The sequence below is a fragment of the Triturus cristatus genome, chromosome 3_2 (genome assembly GCF_964204655.1).
Source record: "Triturus cristatus chromosome 3_2, aTriCri1.1, whole genome shotgun sequence".
In the NCBI taxonomy this organism is placed as follows: Eukaryota; Metazoa; Chordata; class Amphibia; order Caudata; family Salamandridae; genus Triturus; species Triturus cristatus.
The window spans coordinates 931,202,542-931,222,834 of NC_140584.1; the positions used below are offsets into that span (position 1 = coordinate 931,202,542).

The following is a 20,293-nucleotide window of genomic DNA, read 5'->3' on the forward strand; positions in this document are numbered from 1 at the left end:
GGCTCAAGCACCCTGGCAGCAAGGACATTTGTGAGATCACTTTTACTTATAAAACTATAATTACAGAAGGTATATTCTGGCATTGTTTTACTATTCGGAAACACTTCCGGAGTGATAAAAGTAAAATGGATTATTTGCAAGTGACTATGCTATGTCTGTGGTGCCAATGTGAAAATATTCTGACCCTTCCTGGGGTCATGGTGTAAGAAATTGACTTCCGGTCGGACAGAGGGCGAAAGAAGACAGAAAGTAAAGTCCTCCTTATTCTAGGAGGCTTTTATTACATGTGAGCTATGTTTTAAGTTATTGATTTTATTTACTTTACCTTTTAAAATATGAAGTGTCCCAACGCACCCAACAGCCATGACAATGCACGCTTTCTTCCCGTTGTAGTATGTTACTTGTTGTTTAATGTAAAGTGTTCTGAAAAACCTCTGGTATAGAGTTCGCTATATAAAACTATTTAAATAAGTAAACAGTGAAAGTAAACATTAAAAGAATACAAGATTACGATACAAATTTTACACTGAAATTGTCAGATTACTTTTTTTGTTGCATAGCTGCTTATCTGCTGTACATCTGATTGAAAATAGCTATATTCAAATCTTCACTGGTGCCCGGTGCAATTTCAGTAGCAGGGTTGTGTTTTCTGTTTTTTTTGCTCGGGAATTGCATAACTGGGTTAGTTTACTATACTACCTCTAGATGAACCACCGAAGGCCATCATTGCAACCTGTAGCATTAAAGATTAGCACCTGTATCAAAGCCACTGCAAAATGAGGCATCAATGAGAGATTTACCCAGAGGTCCTTCTGCGATGAGGCAATTCGGGAGCCCTGAATTTAAACAAGCATTTGCAATTCAATAGGTCTCGCATTTACGTGAGTTTTAGCTATTGGCATTGTAAATGACAATGACTTTTATTTATGTTTTGGTTTTTAAAATGTAAATAAAAGGCATTGTCGTTTACAATGCAAAAATCTTAAACTTGCGTAAATGTGAGACCTATTGCATTGCAAATGCTTGTTTAATTTTGTTGATGTGGAAGAGTATCAACAAAAAACACTGGCAACGGCAAAATGTCAGGTAAAGTATTTGAAAGGTGAGACCTATTGGCTTTGCCAATGCTTGTTCTTAGAAAGGTAGCAACACATCCTATGGCTTACAGTACGCTCCTGGAACAGATGTAATTTCACGAATGGTGCTCTATCAGGGGAAAATAGTATTGTTCTTCTTCCTACCTCCAGAGAGCGCACTTGGAAATAGTTAGACCAGTGACCGTAGACATAAAAGAAGGACGCTTTGCCAGGCCCTGTCTGGGAACTCGCTTGTGCCCCCTGCGGTCGCTTCTCACAATCACAACCTCCCTCCTCCTGCCTTCCTTCTCCCTCGGTCTTGTCCACATCACGTGATTCACCGCCAGCCAATGGGGGTGCGAGAGGCCGGAGTCGTCCCTGCGGCCGCCATTAAAGAAAGGAATCTGTGAATTCAAAATGAGAAGCGGATGGCTTGCCAGAGGCGGCCAGTGGCTCTAAAAGCAGAGCGGCGGCCACGGAACGCAGCCTCGGCGGATATGAGGCCTAGTGGAAGCGAAGCCTGGTCGCAGGAGTGTGGGGCAACCCGGCTCTGAGGAACGGCGGTGGCCGTGGAGGCCCGGAGTCCCTCCTCCTTCTTTTACCCCCATCCTCAGTGGCCGGGGACCCCCATACTCCTCCACTTGCGACCGAAGCGGTTGGGATCCCTCTGTTCATCGTACGTCTGCTTCCAGCGGATGCCAAGGTGCTCTAGTTATCTCGCTGACACCCCATTCCCTGGTGGTGGCCGACCTTTTAAATGTTATAATTTATTGTTGGCGTACGGGTCCCCTGGCACACCTTCTGCATAACCCCGTCTGCGTTGGACCCCTTCCCTTTTGTGGCGCCTCTTTTTTGTCAATTCTCTGGAAATTGTGCTGCCCCCTCCTCAGGGGTTACTCGGAGATCTAAGCCACCACCCGGGGGAACCTCGGCCCCCGGGGCTCCTTGTGATGGGCGGCCGGCACCCCCTACGTTGCTGCCTCTACTGTTCCCGGAGGCGGCCCTGAGGCCGAGGGGCAAGGATGAGTTCATGCTTCGTGCCGAACGGGGCCAGCCTAGAGGATTGCCACTCCAACCTCTTCTGCCTGGTAAGTGAAGGGGGGACACGAATGAGGGGGTATCTTGTTTGCTGCTCTTCTGATCTCTTGTGCCTGGTTACTTTAGAGCCATACTTAGTTGGGTCTAGCTTAGAGGACTCTTCTCTGCCTGTTGAGTCTGACGGAGGTCGCATAAGGAGTGAGCATGTCTAAACGTCTATTACCCATACCCCAATCGTTTCACCCTTGTAGGTCTAGCATGAGTAACAACCGGGGGCTTACTCTCGAGACAACCCATGTGGCCCGGTGAGCCTTTGGGAAGGGATCGACACCTGTCCCACATACACTTAACTAACTCTTCTATTTTGGGTCATGCGTGATTGACTGCCGCTCCACATTTTATCTGCCTGGTGATTTGCGAGAGAATCGTAGAGAACTACCCTTCTAATGACTAGTCTCACTTGAGTCCTGACTGTCAGGATTTCACATTTTGGATAGCGACACTCCAATATGTGTCTGGGTAGATTAAAAGAGGGGAAGCTACTGTTGACAACTGTTTAAGCGATCTGCATCGCCTAGCTCATACAACCACCATGCCTGCTCGCTTAGTAGTGAGAACACGTGAATTCGTCCAGAAGTACTGTTCTTTTCGCCGACATTTGCAAGCAAATCACTTCTAGGTGGGTCTGCTTGGAGGACTGTTTAACCTGTAGTGTCTGATGAGTGGGGTCTGAAGCAGGCACTTGGGGTGGGTGTTCCATTTCAACCTACTTTGTCAGGCTGTGCTGAAGACCGTTTGAGGACAGTTACTTAGCAGCTTTGCGCCTAACGAGATGGGTGGGAACATTTTGGGGACGAGATCCCAAACATTCATGAGTCTACTTACTGCATGCGTCTCTGGAATAGTGGATGCTGTTGTGCAGGCTTGATGGATAGTTAGTTGTGCCATTTGCCTGCTGTGCCATTTGTCTGCTTGAGTTGGTTACTTGCTATTTAACATTGGTAGTGGGACAGAAGCCATTTATCCCTGGTAGTCTACCTAAAGCAGCACACACTGGTCTTCTTCTGTTTTGCTGTGTCCATTTATTTAAGGCGTATAGAGGAGGAATGTGTGTCGGTGGGAGGCAGCAGTGGCGTCCTTGAGTTAACTGGTGCCTTGATGTGCATACATACTACATGAATGACGGTTGGATCTGTATCGAGATTAGGAGAACTGTATGAAGATTTCTTCAATTGTGTGGCCTCTCCTTGTTTTAACATGGAGCACCTGCCTTATTTTACTTAATGTCTTCAAAACCCGTTAAGCGGCAACTTGTGTTGATATCTTCTCTCACTACTTTTTTAAAGTAATCCAGAATCATTGCACGCTAATTTACATTCGAATTTCTGGATTAACACCACCAACCAGGATCCATTCACCTTTTATCACTGTCATTTGGGAAATCCCGGAGACGCGGGATTAGTTGGTACTCCTTATTGTTTTGTTATTAGAGTAGAGGACGATGTTCTGAAGGCAAACCTAGAAACGTGTATTATTTCTTGCCCACTTAACAGTGGAACACCCATTTTATGTTGGGCCGCTTAACGTTGTTACTGCTGGTAGCAGTTAAATCGTGTTTTTGTTTTTTGAACTTTTATGTTTGAAATCCAGGGTTCCTATCCGGCATTGTCACCTGTTGACTGACCAAATACTTCCACAGTAATCTGCAAAATAGTTAATCATTTAATGGCCATCTAATTCCAATCCTGATTTTTAAGAATACATCTTCAATGGCCCTGTTTGTTGTAAATGTTTTGTTCCTGGTTGGCAAACCGAGGCTAACTTTCTGTCCTGTTTTGAGCATGATTTTAGTAACTTGGGAGTTTGGCAGTATGCCTAGTGGTTGGTTGGTTTTGTGCCACGTATTTTTATTTTTGTGTGAATGAAGATTTAATAGTTTGGAATCACTTGAGATTTGCATGTTGAGTGAACCCAAGGAGTCCAATTGTAGTATACATTTTTGTGAATAAAGTATATTTTGTTTTCTACAGTGGAACGCTGCATGCACATCTTCGGCTTGTTTACATGTTGGCAGTTAAATGCAGGTCTCCTGGTTTCAAATTTGTTACGTTTGTGAGGGGCAAATTGATTAATATTTTACTTCTAGCATGTCAAATGTGGAGATCGATCGGGAGTACTGAATATGCAGGTTTGAGCAGTAGGCCCTGTCAGTGAACATGTAATCTAGTGTTTCTGGATCGTCAATGATTCAGAGGCCTGGAAACCTGCACTGCATTCTAACCACCACATAAGGAACAATTTGACGACGAACCTGTCTTTAATTAGAAAGATGCATTGTACGAGAAAGGTGTGCTGTAAGCTATCTGTTGCAGGAAGCAAGTCGTACTCCGGTGTAAATTATTTCACCGTCGGCCATAGCTTGTGCAGTAAGATGCGCATGTTTTCCACAATCCCCCTATCCCCTGTAGTACGAGGCTATCCATGTGTTAGCATGCCAGCTGTTACTAAGCGTGCACCGTGTTACACGTTGAAATATCTATTGTTGCGTTCAGAGTAATTCTAGTCAAGGAATGGGATTCTCCCAAGCAGCTCATCTTTCTGGCCAATAGTAAAATGGTAGTGGTATTTTTCTGTTATACTCGAACGGTTTCTTAGCCAATCTTCCTCCCCAGCATTGTAGGTTTGATTTGCGTAGTTTCTTCTTTCTCTCCACCCCCCCCCCCCCCCCCTTCCCTTTTCTCTAGCCCTGCCTCTTGATAAGCAGTCATGTAAATATCGTGGAACAGGTTTTTGCGACTCTTGTTTTTAATAATTGGTCAAGTGCTCCACTTACGAGACTTGTATTTAGGAGGCCGTTCTCTAAATAGGACTCCTCGGCTCCGTGTTAGTAATGAGTTTGTTTTTATGCGATTTTTGTTGTCTGTAGTAGGCAATTGATTATTCATCTGTTTTGTGTACATGACTGTTTATGTGTACATGACTGTTTAATACTTAACAGTGACTCTAAACTCTTCAGATAAAGCCACTGTTTTACTTTTACGTTGGTGTGCACTGCTCGGCTTTATATTGTTAGTCCTGTAAACACTATAGTGAGTTATGTTGTATTTTGCATTTGAGATTGCATAGGCATTCGTTTTGCTGAATGCAGAGTATGGTTAGTTAAAGAGTTTGTCTTTTTTTTTTTTATGCAGTTTGATGGAATGTAAGGACAAAATAGGTATGTTTTGTACACTCTTTCCACCCTTAACTGTAAATTAAATCGTTCATTTCAAGTCATTTTATTTATTGATGGACTCTTCCAACAATAACCTTGCTTTGTTTTCTCTGGCAGGCGGATTTATCGGGGATTAAATGGAAACGGTACGTATGGCAAGGTCCAACATCGGCGCCAATTCTCTTTCCAGTAACAGAGGAGGATCCCATCCTGAGCAGCTTCAGTAGATGTCTCAAGGCAGACGTGCTGAGTGTTTGGCGCAGGGATCAGAGACCTGGCCGTCGAGAGCTTTGGATATTTTGGTGGGGCGAAGACCCGAATTTTGCTGACCTTATTCATCACGATTTATCAGGTAATCGAGGAGAAACACAACTCTGAAGTCTTCCTACATTACTTCCGATGCTTTATTGCCTGTGCAGTGTATTAGAAGCTCTATTTCAGATCATTTACTACATTCCCTGAGTGGTCCTTTGAAAGGTCGATATTACGTATTTTGTATGTTTTAAAGCTGTCTTGCAGATGCAGGTACCAAAGTAACTCAATGTAATTAGTATTGAGTTGTAGTGATATAACGTTTATAGAAGTCTGTTCCTTGGAATGTTAGCGGCCGATGAGCGTGGTCTTATTCGCAATGTTTTTAATTTACCAATACTGTTCCTTGTATAAGGTTTACTGAGATTACATCATTTTAAGGCTTGGCTAACCGGTTTTCTGTCATTCATGCTTTGGATGGAGGTTGTGATTGTACCTTTATTAAACTTACTGTTTTATGTTGTTGACTTGAAAGAATAATGTAGGTTTGCAAATGTTATATAAGAAACTATTGTTACTGTGTAGTGCCAGCCAATTCAACATCAGTCCTTTTTGTCATTCCATCTGAGATGTTGTAAATGAATATAGGGAACTTATAGTTGTATATTTTAACAAACACGTGTCATTTAATCATTAATTTGATGCCAGCTTCATTCCAGATCGAAGACTAGTCATAATTTGGAAGTAAGCATACTGCCCTCTTCCCCCCCCCCCCCCCCCCCCAAGGGCCCTATTCCAGGTGTGCCTAGCTGACCCCGATCTTGCTTCCTAGTCCAACATTAAATTTGTATTTTGCATGTTTCAGTTCTTGCAATACTTAGTACACAAAAACTACTTAACGGAGCGTTTTGGTGTGGGAGATTCATAAATTAAGATGTGCACTTTTTGTCTGGCACACATTGCGACCCATATGACTATCTGAATTGGTCGAAACGTCAATATGTTTATATGAGCTGTCTGAAATGGAGTTGATTTGATGAAGGACTGATGGATATATATATCTATATCTATCGCTTGGCCCTTATGTTAGGTTCTTAATGGTCAAATGCAAGTTTAAAATCTGCAAGTAAATGTGAGAGGAAGCTGGGTTTTAGACAGTTAATGCATTATGATGTAGTGTTCTTTATAGAGGTGTGTCTTGAACTATTTCCTGAACTGGAGCAGCGTTGGTCAGTCCTGATGTATAAAGGGATGTTGTTCCATATCTTGGGTGCATAGATGACAAAGACCTGTTGTCTGTCCAAGGCAGGAGTAAACATTTTTTTCTAGAGCGGGGAGAATACAGATGTTTGCTCGCAGCACGTTCTTGAGGCCTATTTCTGTAAAAGCGTGTGAATTCCTGAAACTCGTGAATCTGCAGCAATTTAAGGATATATAAATCATGAGCATTTCTGTGACCTAATGGATTTGGGTCCTCTGTTTTTATGTTGCCCATAACGTGTTTATGCTGATTTTCTTTTCCTAGATGTATTATTATGCATCTAACACGTTTTTACAAAATGATTCCCCGAAGAAACCGTATCTAACGTTGCACCATAGTTTAGCAGTTTCTTTTTATGCACATTTTATTTTGAAAGTAAGCAATCAACTGTCTTGCTTTCAGGCTTGTGCATGTATTTGCATATAATCTGTGAGAATTGTAAGTAGCATAACATTATAAAATTTTGCAAACCTGAATAAATCTTGTTATGCTGTAAGGATTTGTAGAGTGCATATCACCCGAGGGGTTTCCAAGGTCTGGAGTAGATGAATAAGGCAATCCGTGGGAGTTGAGGTAGGCAGGTCGAATGTTGTGGGTGAGCAGTTGGAATTCACACGGCTTCTGAAATGGTAACCACTGTAGCTCTCTGAGGTGGGATGTGATGTGTATGTTGCAGGGGATGAGGAGGATGAGTCCAGTGACTTTCTGGGGCATTTGAAGTTTTTGAGTTGATTTGTGATGCCGGCATAGTGTGTTACCGTAGTCTAGTCAGCTGGTGATGAGGTCCTGGGTGACATTGCTTCTGGTGTCAGTGGAAAGCCAATTAAATATCTGGCGGAGCATAGGTAGGATGGAGAAGCAGAAGGATGTGCCGGTCTTCACTTGTTTTACCATCGTGGGTCGGTCGTCACAAATGACACACAGGTTTTTGGCATGGGGGGTGGTCATCGGGAGGAGGAGTTCCATGAAGATCTCTTGTTCCCGCAGATCAGGACTTCAGTTTTATCTGTGTTGAATTTCCGGCAGTTCTGTTTCATCTAGGTTGTTGCAGGTGTTGAAGTTGGTCATGGTGGCTTGGTCGTTGTCTGTGAGGGAGAATATAATCTGGGTTTCGCCTGTGCAGCAAACCATGTACATTCCGTGAGATTTTATAAAATGGACGAGCAACGCAGTGTAGACATTGAAGAGGGTAGGGAGGACTCAGTGATGATCCTTGAGGGACTATGCAGATGAGTTTCTTGGTTTCGTGATGGAGGGCGGGAGCCTGATTTGCTACATTCTGTTGGAGAGAAAGGAGGCCAGCCAGATCGGGGCGGGTCCATTTATTCTGGAGTTGTGGAGTCTTGTAATGAGGGTGCTTTGTTAGACTGTATTAAAGGCTGCTGCGAGGTCGAGTAGTACGTGTGCGGCAGTTTTTCCTTTGTCCATGATGCTCCGGATGTTGTCTGTTGTGATAAGTGATTTCCATGTTGTGGTAATTGCGTTACCCAGACTGCAAGATGTCTAGTAGGTGGTAGTGTTCGATATGGTTGGAGAGTTGTTTGTTTGCTTTTTCCATAACTTTCGATAGGCAGGGTAAGAGTGAGATGGGTGTGTAGTTGCTGTTTTTTTTTTTTGGGTCTCCCATGTTTTTTTTTCCTCTCCAGAAGAGTTGTCATTTCTGCATGTTTCCAGTTGTTTGGGAGGGTTCCACTTTGGATGAAGATGTTGATCATGATGGGAGCTGATCAGAGGTCCTCTTAAGTTGAGGATATGGTGAGGGTAAGGTTGCTGGTGCCCCCGCAGTGCATTGTTGTCATGTTTACACTACAAACACCGTCCGTAATGCAAGCTGGGTTCAAAGTACATATTTTCCATAGGGTTGTCACACTGATAGTAAGATATGTTAATGAACAATTTATACAAGCAAACGTGAGAACCTGTTGACCGTGGGCCCAAACTGTCCTGGGAATCAGGCCATAGGCATTCTATACCCCTGAAAGCACATCACTATCCAATTTTGTAAGCCTGTATTTTGTAAAAATTTTTTTGTAGTTAAACGATCATGTTTATAAACAAAACCACATGTAAACAAGTGATTTTGGTATATTCCAGTGCAAAGTAGAGTTCCACAAAGTGGTAACCACAATCTTAATCCATGATCACTGAAATGGTGGTGTCAGTGACATGCATGCTTGTGGTTGGTTTGTTCAGTAATCGCACACTTTTGTTGCTTTTTAGTGCATTTTGGGATCTGGCTGACTCGCTATTTTTGTTAGATTTTGTATTTTCTTTATTAATTCATGTAGGATTTTGCTTTGCGTTCATGTATTATTTCTGGACTACATTACTTTGTGATGTCACTTGGTTTTAAGTTAAAGGATTTGAAATGTTTGAAACTTGCCGGTATAGGCTTTTGGTTTCAAATACTACCATCAGTATATTGTGTGTGTGTGACACCCCCAAATCTCTACTTTTCTAAAATGTAAAATTTTTTCCCCCTTCGGAGAATGTCTATAAACCAGCTGTTACATAGATACCCAGATAAAAATACGTTTTGAGAATGGTTTGATGTTGGTCGCCAAGGAACCAGTTACATAATTGCAATCAGTTGTGGTAGAGGTATGCTTTTAGGGTAGGGGAAAGGCTTCAGCTAAAGTTATTAATGTGAAAGTTGTTTTTTACGTCTCACCTATGTACATGTTTAACTGTTTGTTGAAAGACCTATTTTGTACAATACCAATACTTAAGACTGGGTCATGAGTCAGCCCATTGCTTAATTATGGTTATTTCTTGTGAATCTCAAATTCTTGCTTCCTACACAGTGATTTCCTTCATGCTACAGTGTGTGTGCCCCCCCCCCCTCTAAATTTGGGAGCAGAGCTTCTTTGCCATCCTTTTTTGATTGGATGGTTTGTTTTATTCCACCACTCTCATTCAGCAACCTTTTTCCTATAACATTTCATAGCAATGCATTAATTCATTTTCTTTTCTCCCTTGTGTATGGCTTCCACCATCAATCACATCTACCATTACCCCACGTACTTCCTATGTTGCTGCACTTGTCTTTCGATGCTTCCAAACCCCTTTTTTCTCTTTGGCTTTTCCAAGGGTTTTTGCTTGGCAGCTAGGACTTGTTAACAGGCCTCTCCTTTTGTTATAGTTTGCTTCCTCGTACGTTTTTATTGAATAATTTACCGTTCCAAGATGGTTGACTAATGTCTTCGAACGGTAAATGAAATGTATCCTGCATAGGTGCCATGCATGGTGATGCATTTAACGTTTACATTGCAATGCATGGGGCAGCCATTACATTTCTTCTTTATGACGATGCTGTTCGCCATCATGACAAAACCTTTCAAATGCAAGACATAGCTTTGCCACTTGTTATAGTTTAGTCACCCAGCTGTTGGTCATAAAATATATACTTTCTCGTAGGTGTAGTGATCTGTTTTTGGAACTATTCTGAGCTGACATATAACAGAAGGAGCCGGTTTGGTACAATTGTAACATGCTGTTTTACTGCAGTGTACTACTGTTCAGCACTAACTTTAATTTAGTATCCCTCCCACTTTGGAGTAATTTTAACAATTTGAGCAAGAGCATCAAAGTGCTCTTGTGCTTAGTTATCCGCCTACTGGTAGTAATGTTTGCACATTGCCATGTAACAAAGTATCCTACCACCCCTATTCTTATTTCATCTACCATCCTGTCTTTTAAAAGAGCGCTTATGCTTATTCTTTATGGATCCTCACACACCCTATTGGTTTCAAGTTTATTTATTTATGATCTTGGAACTCCAAAGAGGTCCACATAAACTGAATGGCCAACAAAATTGTTGTTGTCGTGTTCCATCATCCGGTCGCACCTCCATCCCTAAAACCAGGGCGGGCTTAAGCATATCCAAGCAAAGACTTTGAACTAGTTTTTACCCCTATTTCCATTTTATTATTGGGTGCCGCTGGTATGATCAACTGCTCGTTGGGTATTTTTTCAGGGGATGGTTACTACCCCATAGCCTACTGCTGTTGATGTGTTTCACCCCTTCTAAACAGCTGTGTATGCGTGTGTGTGTCTTTTTTACAACAGCGTAACATATCAGAACTGGATCACGCAAACATTTTACTATCTATGATTTAGTAATTTTTGACCAATAATGTATTCCTCTTCAACCATGACCTGTATCGACAAGACTGGGGGACTACCATGGGCATATCCTTTTAGCCAAACTACGCGAATGTCGTGATGGGATGGTAGGAAAAGGAGAGGGCTTGGAACACACAATCAGGATTACATAGATAAAACTATTTTATGGGCCAGATTTATTGATGACTTATTCATAATTTGGAACAGTACAGAAGGAGAATTTATGGACTACTTCAATATACTGATTGTGAATGATGTAGGACTACGTTTCACATGCTCCACGAGCACAAAAGGCATCGCATTCCTGGATACATGGATATACACTGAAGGTGATCAAATTCATTCAACTCTTTATCAAAAAGAAACCTTACAAACAGAATATTACATGGCACGAGTTTTCATCCTAAGTCTCTTTTGGTGAGTATCCCCTACGGGGAGTTCATGAGAATGAAACGTAACTGCTCAAAAGAAAGTTATGCAGAGGAAAAAATAAAGGAAACCTCAAAGACTGAAGTCAAGAGCCTATAGAGAGACCACACTGCGCAATGGCAGACTGAAAATATGCTAGAAGACACAAACTGAAACTCTTAATCGCCGAAAAAGCGATAAGAGGCCGAACCGCCAAGATGTATTATAACATACAGCAAAGAAAGTGGACTGATTATAAAAAATAAATCCAAAAATATTGGCATTTAATAGCTAACGATCTGGACATTGGGTCCTTACTTGGATCACATCCTTTAGTCACATACAGGAAAAACAAAATCCGTGAAAGATTTAATTATGCAAAGCCATTTCCAAGAAGAACCACCAAATAACTGGTTACTAAAACGGGGATTTGTGAAGTGTAGAGCATGCAAAGGTTGCAAAATTGGAGAAAACCGCAAAATAATATAGAACTTCCAAGGGAACAAAATTGAAATTCAACAAACGATAACATGCTCTACAAAGTTCGTAGTATACATCATTCAGTGCAAATATGATATGCAATACATGGGAAGTACAATCTGTATGCTCAAAAAAAGAATACTCGAGCATATTAGAGCTGTAAAAAACAGATACATCCTATGCAACAGCGAAACATATGATGTGTCCAAACCGTGACTGGAGAGCGATGCGTTTCTTTGGAATCCACGCCATAAAAAGCAATGAGAGAGGAGGCGATAGAATCAAGAAATAGTGCCAAACAGAATCCAGATACATAATCGGACTACGATCAAAGACCCCTCATGGGATTAACAATGATGAGGAGTAATTTTGTACATCTGGACTGATCACCTCTGAATGTCAACAAATTGACTGCACAGATAGGGAACACATGAGAACAGTTGTAATAGAAAGTATCATAAAGGGCACTAATCCCGATGAAGCAGGAATCACATGAAGCAGGAACAATGGATGTGACCATATCTAATAAAACAATTTAGATTTACATATTACAATTAGAAAGAGACCCTAAGGTTGAAGACACGAAAAATAAAAGATTGAATTGGTACAAACCGTAGAATAATTTAATAGAGCAATTTTGAATCTATAATGAGTTGTAAAAGTACCTAATTGTGAAATATAATCGAAGTCAGCGGAAATTCTGAGACAAAAACTTGTAAATATTGTATATAAATCCACACAATGTAATAAGTGAACTGCGTTTCCCACAATGCCACGTTATAGGCAAACTGTGTTTGGTATAAATAGTGAAAGAGAAAAAATACCCACTAACCGTGACAAGGGTCTCGCAAGGGCTGAAACGCGTTGGTGTGAGCCAGTACTGCTGAAAATAAAAGCTTAAGATTGGATTTGTAGTGCGTCGCATCTCTGTTTGTGAAAATCAATCCAGGGCTTGGATTCAGCCTCACCGCGATTGCACCCATCTTTGAGCGCGCTGCCAAGAGGATCCGATTTGTGTTGAAATCTATAATTCAAACAATTAAATATCCTTTTGCTAAAACCTTTTTAATGTAGAGCTTCGCTATCTTATCTATTGTTTTTGGTCACTCAACTGTCCTGTGTGAGGACAAGGACATCAGTACATAAAAGACATGCATTAGTGTGAGGCAGGCCTACTTAACCCCTTTGACGCGCATGACGGAACGGTTCCGTCATGCACGTCGGTTGCGCTGTGCGCATGACTGAACCGTTCCTTCATGGCCCCGCCCGCGCACGGAACCTTCAGCGTGGCGCGGAAATCCGCGCCGCGCTGAAGGGGTTAACTGTCTTTTGGCTCGTGACTCAAATCGGTTTCGGCTTTAACCAGATAGCTAAACACAGTAAAGTGTTCAAAGCTTGATAACATCACTGACATAGTCACGGCTAATTCATAATGGCAAATAAAGTTGGATGTGCTGGGTGGAACTCTTGACAATCTATTTACACCCATTATTGAGCCTCTGAATAATGGGATAATGTTTAATCCCAAAAGATCCCTGAGCCAGAGAGGTGTGGCTCACTGGTTAGATGTGGAGAGGTGTGGCTCACTGGTTAGAGGCGGCCGACCCGTAAGCAGAGAATCGACCAGGGTTCAATTCCCGACGCGGCAGGGTCGTGGACCAGGGTCAAAACGGACTCGCTAATTCTCGCCTCGGTACCTACTCTAACCAGGAACACACTCGGCAACTCTGGGCATTAAGCTTGCCTCATCTCTACAACGGCCCCCACAGACGCCGGGGATGCCTGGTTTCACCTTGGAGATACCCAGAAAGGGACCATCTCACAGGGAAAACCAGGACTGGTTCCCCAGCGGTCTTCAGCACCAGGATACTCCATGGAGTCACAGTGCGCTTTACAAGTACACTTACATTTACATTTAACAGCCCTTATCAACAAAACCAGCCGAAAGTCAGAATATACTCTTTAATAGTATTGGTTAAACCTCTCCAGAGTTGGTAATTCTGTCGCCAGTCTCCATATTAACCGCCATTACTGTGTTCTCTTCAACTGGCTTCTCTCATGAGCCAGGTTAATGTCCTGCCTAAGTCACTCTCACTCCTTGTATTATTTAGCCACCTCCTCTTTGCCTTAAAGGCCACTTCTCTATTTGCCATTTCTCTGAATTCTGCCATAGGAAGATTGAATTATACAACTGCCTGTCCACCCTGATCAGTTTAAGACTTATTTACTAAATCCATAAAGTTTGTTCCTTGTTTGATAAACTGTCCTTGCAGTGTTTTTAGCATGCCAGCCTGCTTTGGGATGTCCACACACCTATGAAAACATTAAGTGCTTTCGATATAGTGTGGTAATGTGCAAATGAGCACTGATTTACGTCGAAGCATTTTGCAGTAGGTATGCATATATCGTGCCTAAAAACAGTCCTCCAGGACCTCTAATGCAAACTTCCAGGATCACTCCCCAATATGTGCTGGTAGGGCAAGGTGGAGTTTGAGTGAGGAGTCTTTGGACAGTGTGCAGTGCAGGTGCTGTATCTCAGGTACTCGGGGCAGTACGTTGCTAGAGCATAGCCAGAAGTATATTCTGGATAACATACCATGTACGCTGAATAATAATGGGACTACTCTTTTTTAGGTCTGGCCTTAACTAAGACCTTTTTGATTTTACAAAAATTTGTATAATGCACTTACATATAGGACTTTGAGCCACCTCTCTTTATCCACTGTTTGTCATTCACGTTTTCACTTCCACCCACTACAGCAAACACTAAGGGGCAGTGAGTCAGCCTATTTAAGCCACTGGTTAACATCACTTGGAGTGTTGCATTTTGCGCTCTTCCCAAGGAGCACATAGCACACAAGTTAGTTCCCTTCATTGGCAGTGTTTTTGTTTTTACTTTCGTGTTACCTTTTTGTGTCTATAACCTGATGTGATAGCGGGATGTTTCTGATGCACATTCCATCTCCTGCTAATTCTGTTGTAAATTATTTTGGGTGTTTTGCTTTTCTGATACAGCTGCGGTTTCACAGCATACCAAATTGTGTCTATTTGAACTGTTATGTACTAAGTTAGTCTCCTTTAAAAAAATATATATATTTCATTCTTGCTGGCTTTTTTTTTCCCCTTCCCACTTTCCTTCTTTCATTTCCTCCTTATTAAAGGCGAGAGACTTTTAGACCGTGCCAGACCGATTGGCTGTTTAAGTAGTTTCCTTCAGTGCCAGGGAGTACTATGGCAATGCATGTGTGTTTCTTTTTTTTTTTTATGCCAGAGTGATGGTGGCCAACACCAGACCTATTGACTTTGCCAGTCCTTGTTTGTGTTGTTCTCCATGCATCTGTTCCTGCACTTAACTTTTATTTTTTTTACAGCTTTTTACTATCAAGCTTTGCTTGCTGGTCTTTGGGGTTTCAATATAGACCTAGCCCTCCATCTTCGATCCATCTGAAGCAGAATTTCTGTGGAATGCATCCCTGGCTGCACTTCACATTAGGACTTTAGTGGTGGCACTAGACTAGGAGTCAGGTTGATATTTCTCAGAAATTTCCACTTTTCCACAAGACCAAGCATCCTTCTGTGCCTGGATGTTGTACACTTAACTCTGATCTTATTGTCTTTAGTTCACTCTCTCTGCTCTAGAGGCTTTGCCTCTGTTTGAAATGGACCCTGAGATTAATTGGAAGTAACTGTAGCAAGAATGCATTGGAGGGGATTTGTGAATAAGTTCAGTGCATGGTGATAAGGAGGGATGGTAAAAAATGAATTGGCCTAGAACCGCTGTGCTTCCCTTCTTTTGAGGAAGCGTAAGTGGGAAGCAGTGGACTTGGGGAGGTTAGGGTTTAATGTCCTTGCAAAGTAAGTTGAGCCTTATCTGGGCCATGGAATTATCACCTGATTGTGGGTGGGACTTTTCCTGATGGATCATTTAGTAGAATACTATTCCACTGGTCTTTATAAGAAAGGCATTGTGAGCAACTAGTGTATTGTAGTGTTGTTTTCTTTGGGCTAGCCACTACAATTTCTGACATTATTTAAATCTCTTAATTAGAGGTGCTGGCTTGTAAAATAGATAGCCCTTTATGCATGAGTAAGGGCTAAGTGTAATGTACGAAGTACTCTCTCGTATACTTCATGTCATAGCCAGTGTATTTATTAACTTTCCATGTCACATCCCTCTGGATTTCGTGCTATAGATATATGACCAGGGTACTGTTTTTTGTTTCTCTCCACACCTGTTTAGTTCCATTGTAGTCTACTTTAGTTTGGAATGGGGCCTTGGATTTCAGAATTTAGTATTCATTAACATGCATGCTTAAATAATTCAACCATGACGGTCTGGAATACTTTTTTTTTTTTTTTTTTTTTTTTTTTTTTTTTTCTCTTTCTCTCCCTCCTTTTTTTGGGGATTGTTATTCAAACGTTAATAACTTAAAGTTGGTAAGATTCAAAGCAGCATCCTTTTCCTTGCACCAAGTTATTTTTTGTGGTATAAACCTGCCATAAAAGATTGACGTTTAACACATGCATATCCTCTGGTCTTGCTTTTAGCGCACTAATAACGGATTATGTGTGGTGGTAGGGGAAATTCCAAAAGTTTAGTTTTGGTTCATGTTGGGTGCCTTTGTCATTTATAAGGCACAAATTCAAAATGCCAGCTTACAAATGAGCCTGCTTAAACAGTGTTTAGAGGATCTGTGGTGTCAGCGGTACAAATGGAGGGGTGGGGAGTTGGAATCAAAAACAGTTTTTCACTGAAAGCATTCCAGTCCTTCCTTGGTTGCAGTATCCTTCCAACCTGTTGGAAGGAGTGCCTTTAATCAGGAGGTGCTGACACAATCCACTGTGACCGATGAATCTTTATTATATTGAGGAGCTTATCTGGTGGAAAAAGACATGTTAAGGAACGTGGTCTGAAAACGTTTTCCGTTACAGCAGTTAATCTCCCATGGGTACAGAGCATCTAAGCAGATGCCCACAGAAAAATGTGTGACGAAAATCTTGCTTGGTGTATCGATTATTAAGTCTCTAATTTCTTTAGAGGAACTGAGTTCCTGCCAGGGATCTGTGCACCACGAAGAATGTACAAGATAATTTGCAAACCGCAATAGCCGCCCCAAGGGGCAGCTTAGCACTGAAAGTAAGGTAAGGAGTAAAGAAGTCAGAAGGACGAAGCAAATTGAACCAAGTTTTCTACTGATTCCTGAACTGAGTTTCATCTGCAGTGTGGCATAGGGATTATTATTGCACTCCTTAGGAACTAAATAAGAGAAGGTGTGTGTGTGTGTGTGTGTGTGTGTGTGTGTGTGTGTGTGTGTGTGTGTGTGTGTATGTATGTACATATATTAGTTCCACTCCCCCTTTCCTTGCAGCCTTCAGGAAATCCGCATCAGCTGACCGTGGTGCTCTGGAGGGATGATGAGGGAGGGGGGCAGCACTTCAGAGGTATCTTGGACCAAAATGCAGAAGTATGGTGTGGGACACTGCTGAACGCTTCCAATAGATCTAACAATATCAAGGTGGCACTCTGTCCCTAATCCAGACTTGAGCTAGAGCCCAACTGTGAAAGATAGAGATCATGTTGTTCCAGATAGTCAGTTGCTTATTAATACGTTTCTTCATCTTGGATGCATGTGGGAGAAGTTAGATGTGCCTAATGTTGGCAAGAGAGGCAGGAGCCAATGTGGGATTCTTAAGGGAAGGGAATTACCAGTGCCTGCTTATAGGGGTTGTGGACTGAGACAGTGGTCAAAGAAAGATGAAGGAGAACACTAATAATAGGCTTGTCATTGACTATCATTGCTAAAAATCGAGGGGGACAAGGGTTAGAGAGAGACAGATTTGCATTTAAGAATAGAGTTGGCCGATTTCTCTAAAGTTACTCCCCAACTGAAAGTGCTGTTTGCTACATAAGTGGTGTGAAGAGGAAGTACCCAACTTAAGAAGTCAATTGCAGTGCCATGAAATCCCAAGTGTGTGTGTGTGTGTGTGTGTGTGTGTGTGTGTGTTTGTGTGTTTTTTATTTTTTTTAAAGTTGGTAACCGAGTTCCGGGGTCTGATCACTGCTTTTGCAACCTGAGGGGTGAGTGAGTTGGACAATAAAACTTTTCTTACTGGGCATTTTTTAGCTGGACTACCTTGTTATGGAAAATTCAGCTTGGGCGGCTTTAATAAATTTGTGGTAATATTTCAACACCCCTTCATAACTTTTGTTGCTGGGAGTATAACCCCATCTCCGTTTTTATCGTTCCAAGTTTTTGTATTTCTGCTTTACTCTTACTAACTCTGAGGAAAATCAAGAGACCGAAAGGGATAAGCGAGGCGAGTGATAATTTGTTGAAGTTTTTTTACGGAGCATGTTGATTTGAAGTTGCTGTAGGCCTTTCATTAGCCACTTCAGCAGTGGTCCCCCATAAACGTAACCTTTTAAAGGAAAGTTGTGGCCGCTAAAGTTGTTTTTCTTTAAAAAATAAAATTCTTTTTACTTTCACTGTGATAATCACTCTAGGACTCTCTAAGAGGGTTTGTGTATTGTTTTATCAACTGTTAATTTGTAGAGCTTATAATATTATGACTATAGGCTTGTTTGCCTGCATATGTACACTTCGATAGCCTAGTGCTTATTGTAGTGCCATGCTAATGGGAAAAGCTATAGACCGTAGACCATAGTTCAGGGGAAAAGGTATGCCAGTTTCTGTAGATTTGATCTGCTACATATAAACCGTTCTGACCATGCCAGTGGACCTGATTTGCATATTATGATATCACTGTGTAGGTGTTTAAAGGTCATTATTATTACACTGATGAAGCCCGTAGGCAGGTATTTTGTTCCATGAAATCTCACACATTCCCTTTGTAGTCCTGGATTTTGGTGTGAACTACCCTCTTTGACTAATCGTAGGGGGTAGAAGATTTGATCTGTAATTCTTGCTAGAATCTTTTCGTAAGGACTGACTAAGTTGCCTACCAGGTTCTTGTAATAAAGGTAACACGTTCTTGCAAATGCAGGCACATTCCCACACTCCGGGCCAGCCTTTTTTGTTTGAGTCATGTTTGCACTTGTCTTCCATCCACGACTGAGTGGGGCAGTGGGTCAGCCCACTGAAGGAACCGTCTTTTCCTGTGAGTAATGGCATGTCTGATCACGTGCAGCTGAGTAGTGTCTTGCAGAGATCTGCAAGTACATCCCCTGGGTAGGCACTCCAATGGGTAATCAAACTAAGTTGATTCATGCAAAAGTGAATCCTTTTAAGATGCGTGTTTTTAAATGCTACCTGTGACTCGATGAATTTGATATATGCTTTGAAATGTCCCTGTGGAAAGCTGTACATCGGTAAAACCGAACGGAAAATTAAAACTCGCCTCAACGAGCATAAATCTAACATCAGGCTGAAAGTTGAGAAATCCAACATCGCCATGCATTTTGCTGAGGCTCGGCATTCCATCGCCCAATTAAAATTCATAGTACTTGAAACCCTCACCAAACGAGAAGGGATTGACAATCATAAACTCTTGTTAAAAAGAGAACTTGAATGGATTTATCTGTTACAGACTCTGAAGCCGCATGGTCTTAATGACCGTATTGAGTATAGTTGTTACCTGTAATACTAATATGATGCATTGCTTATTATGTTACTGTTTATTCATGTAATACTACTTCTGTTTTTTGACATTGTCTCTCTGCATTCTCCCCAGTTTGCATTACCTGTACTCTATCTCCCCACATTCTAAGATGGCCGCCACCGTGCATACTTCCGAGTAGTCCTTTGTTTATGTTTACGTTTCTTCACGTCACATCACCGAGTGTTTAAACATAACGAGCACCCGCCCGCACCACACGCAGACCCAGCGACTAAGCGATGGACGGCACGCTTTGCCACCGGTATCTACGAAGTAAGTGTTCTTCGCCCACAGCGCTACAGAACCCAGCATGTCATTGCGCAGCGCGCATTCAACCGACACACGCAGTAATTTCCATTGCACCACCCAGTACCTTCACTCAGTCACTAAAACGTTAGCAAACACACCCGTTTTAGTTATTGTTGCACTTAGTCACATTAAGCACGTATAAATCCAGGCGGTATACCCTCACTGACTCATCCCTCCCTCCCTTCCTCAACAGTGCTCCGTGACCAAGGGCGTCCCAGCCCGAAATGCATAGGAGATCAAGATTCATAGATCTGCTAGTATGGATTACAAATGAACATTTGATATGCCAAACTATATCGAATTGAACTAATTTGCTGAATAAAAGCATTTAAAAACACGCATCTTAAAAGGATTCACTTTTGCATGAATCAACTTAGTTTGATTACCCATTGGAGTGCCTACCCAGGGGATGTACTTGCAGATCTCTGCAAGACACTACTCAGCTGTTCATTGATGGTGTTAGGACGGATAACACCACCCTGATTGCGCACCCAGACCTTATTGAACGAAAAT

The 20,293-nt window shown here is 42.0% G+C and overlaps 1 protein-coding gene across 1 annotated transcript in view; it reads left to right on the plus strand.

Moving 5' to 3' along the window:
- The first annotated feature begins 1,421 nt into the window (after nucleotides 1-1,421).
- The window catches only part of MED13 (mediator complex subunit 13), a 1,552,815-nt gene continuing 1,533,943 nt past the window's right edge, over nucleotides 1,422-20,293 (plus strand). The window contains exons 1-2 of the mRNA XM_085649419.1: nucleotides 1,422-2,164; nucleotides 5,446-5,680. Coding sequence (XP_085505545.1) covers nucleotides 2,099-2,164; nucleotides 5,446-5,680 — 301 coding nt within the window. The 5' untranslated portion in view covers nucleotides 1,422-2,098. The remainder of the gene's footprint in view (nucleotides 2,165-5,445; nucleotides 5,681-20,293) is intronic.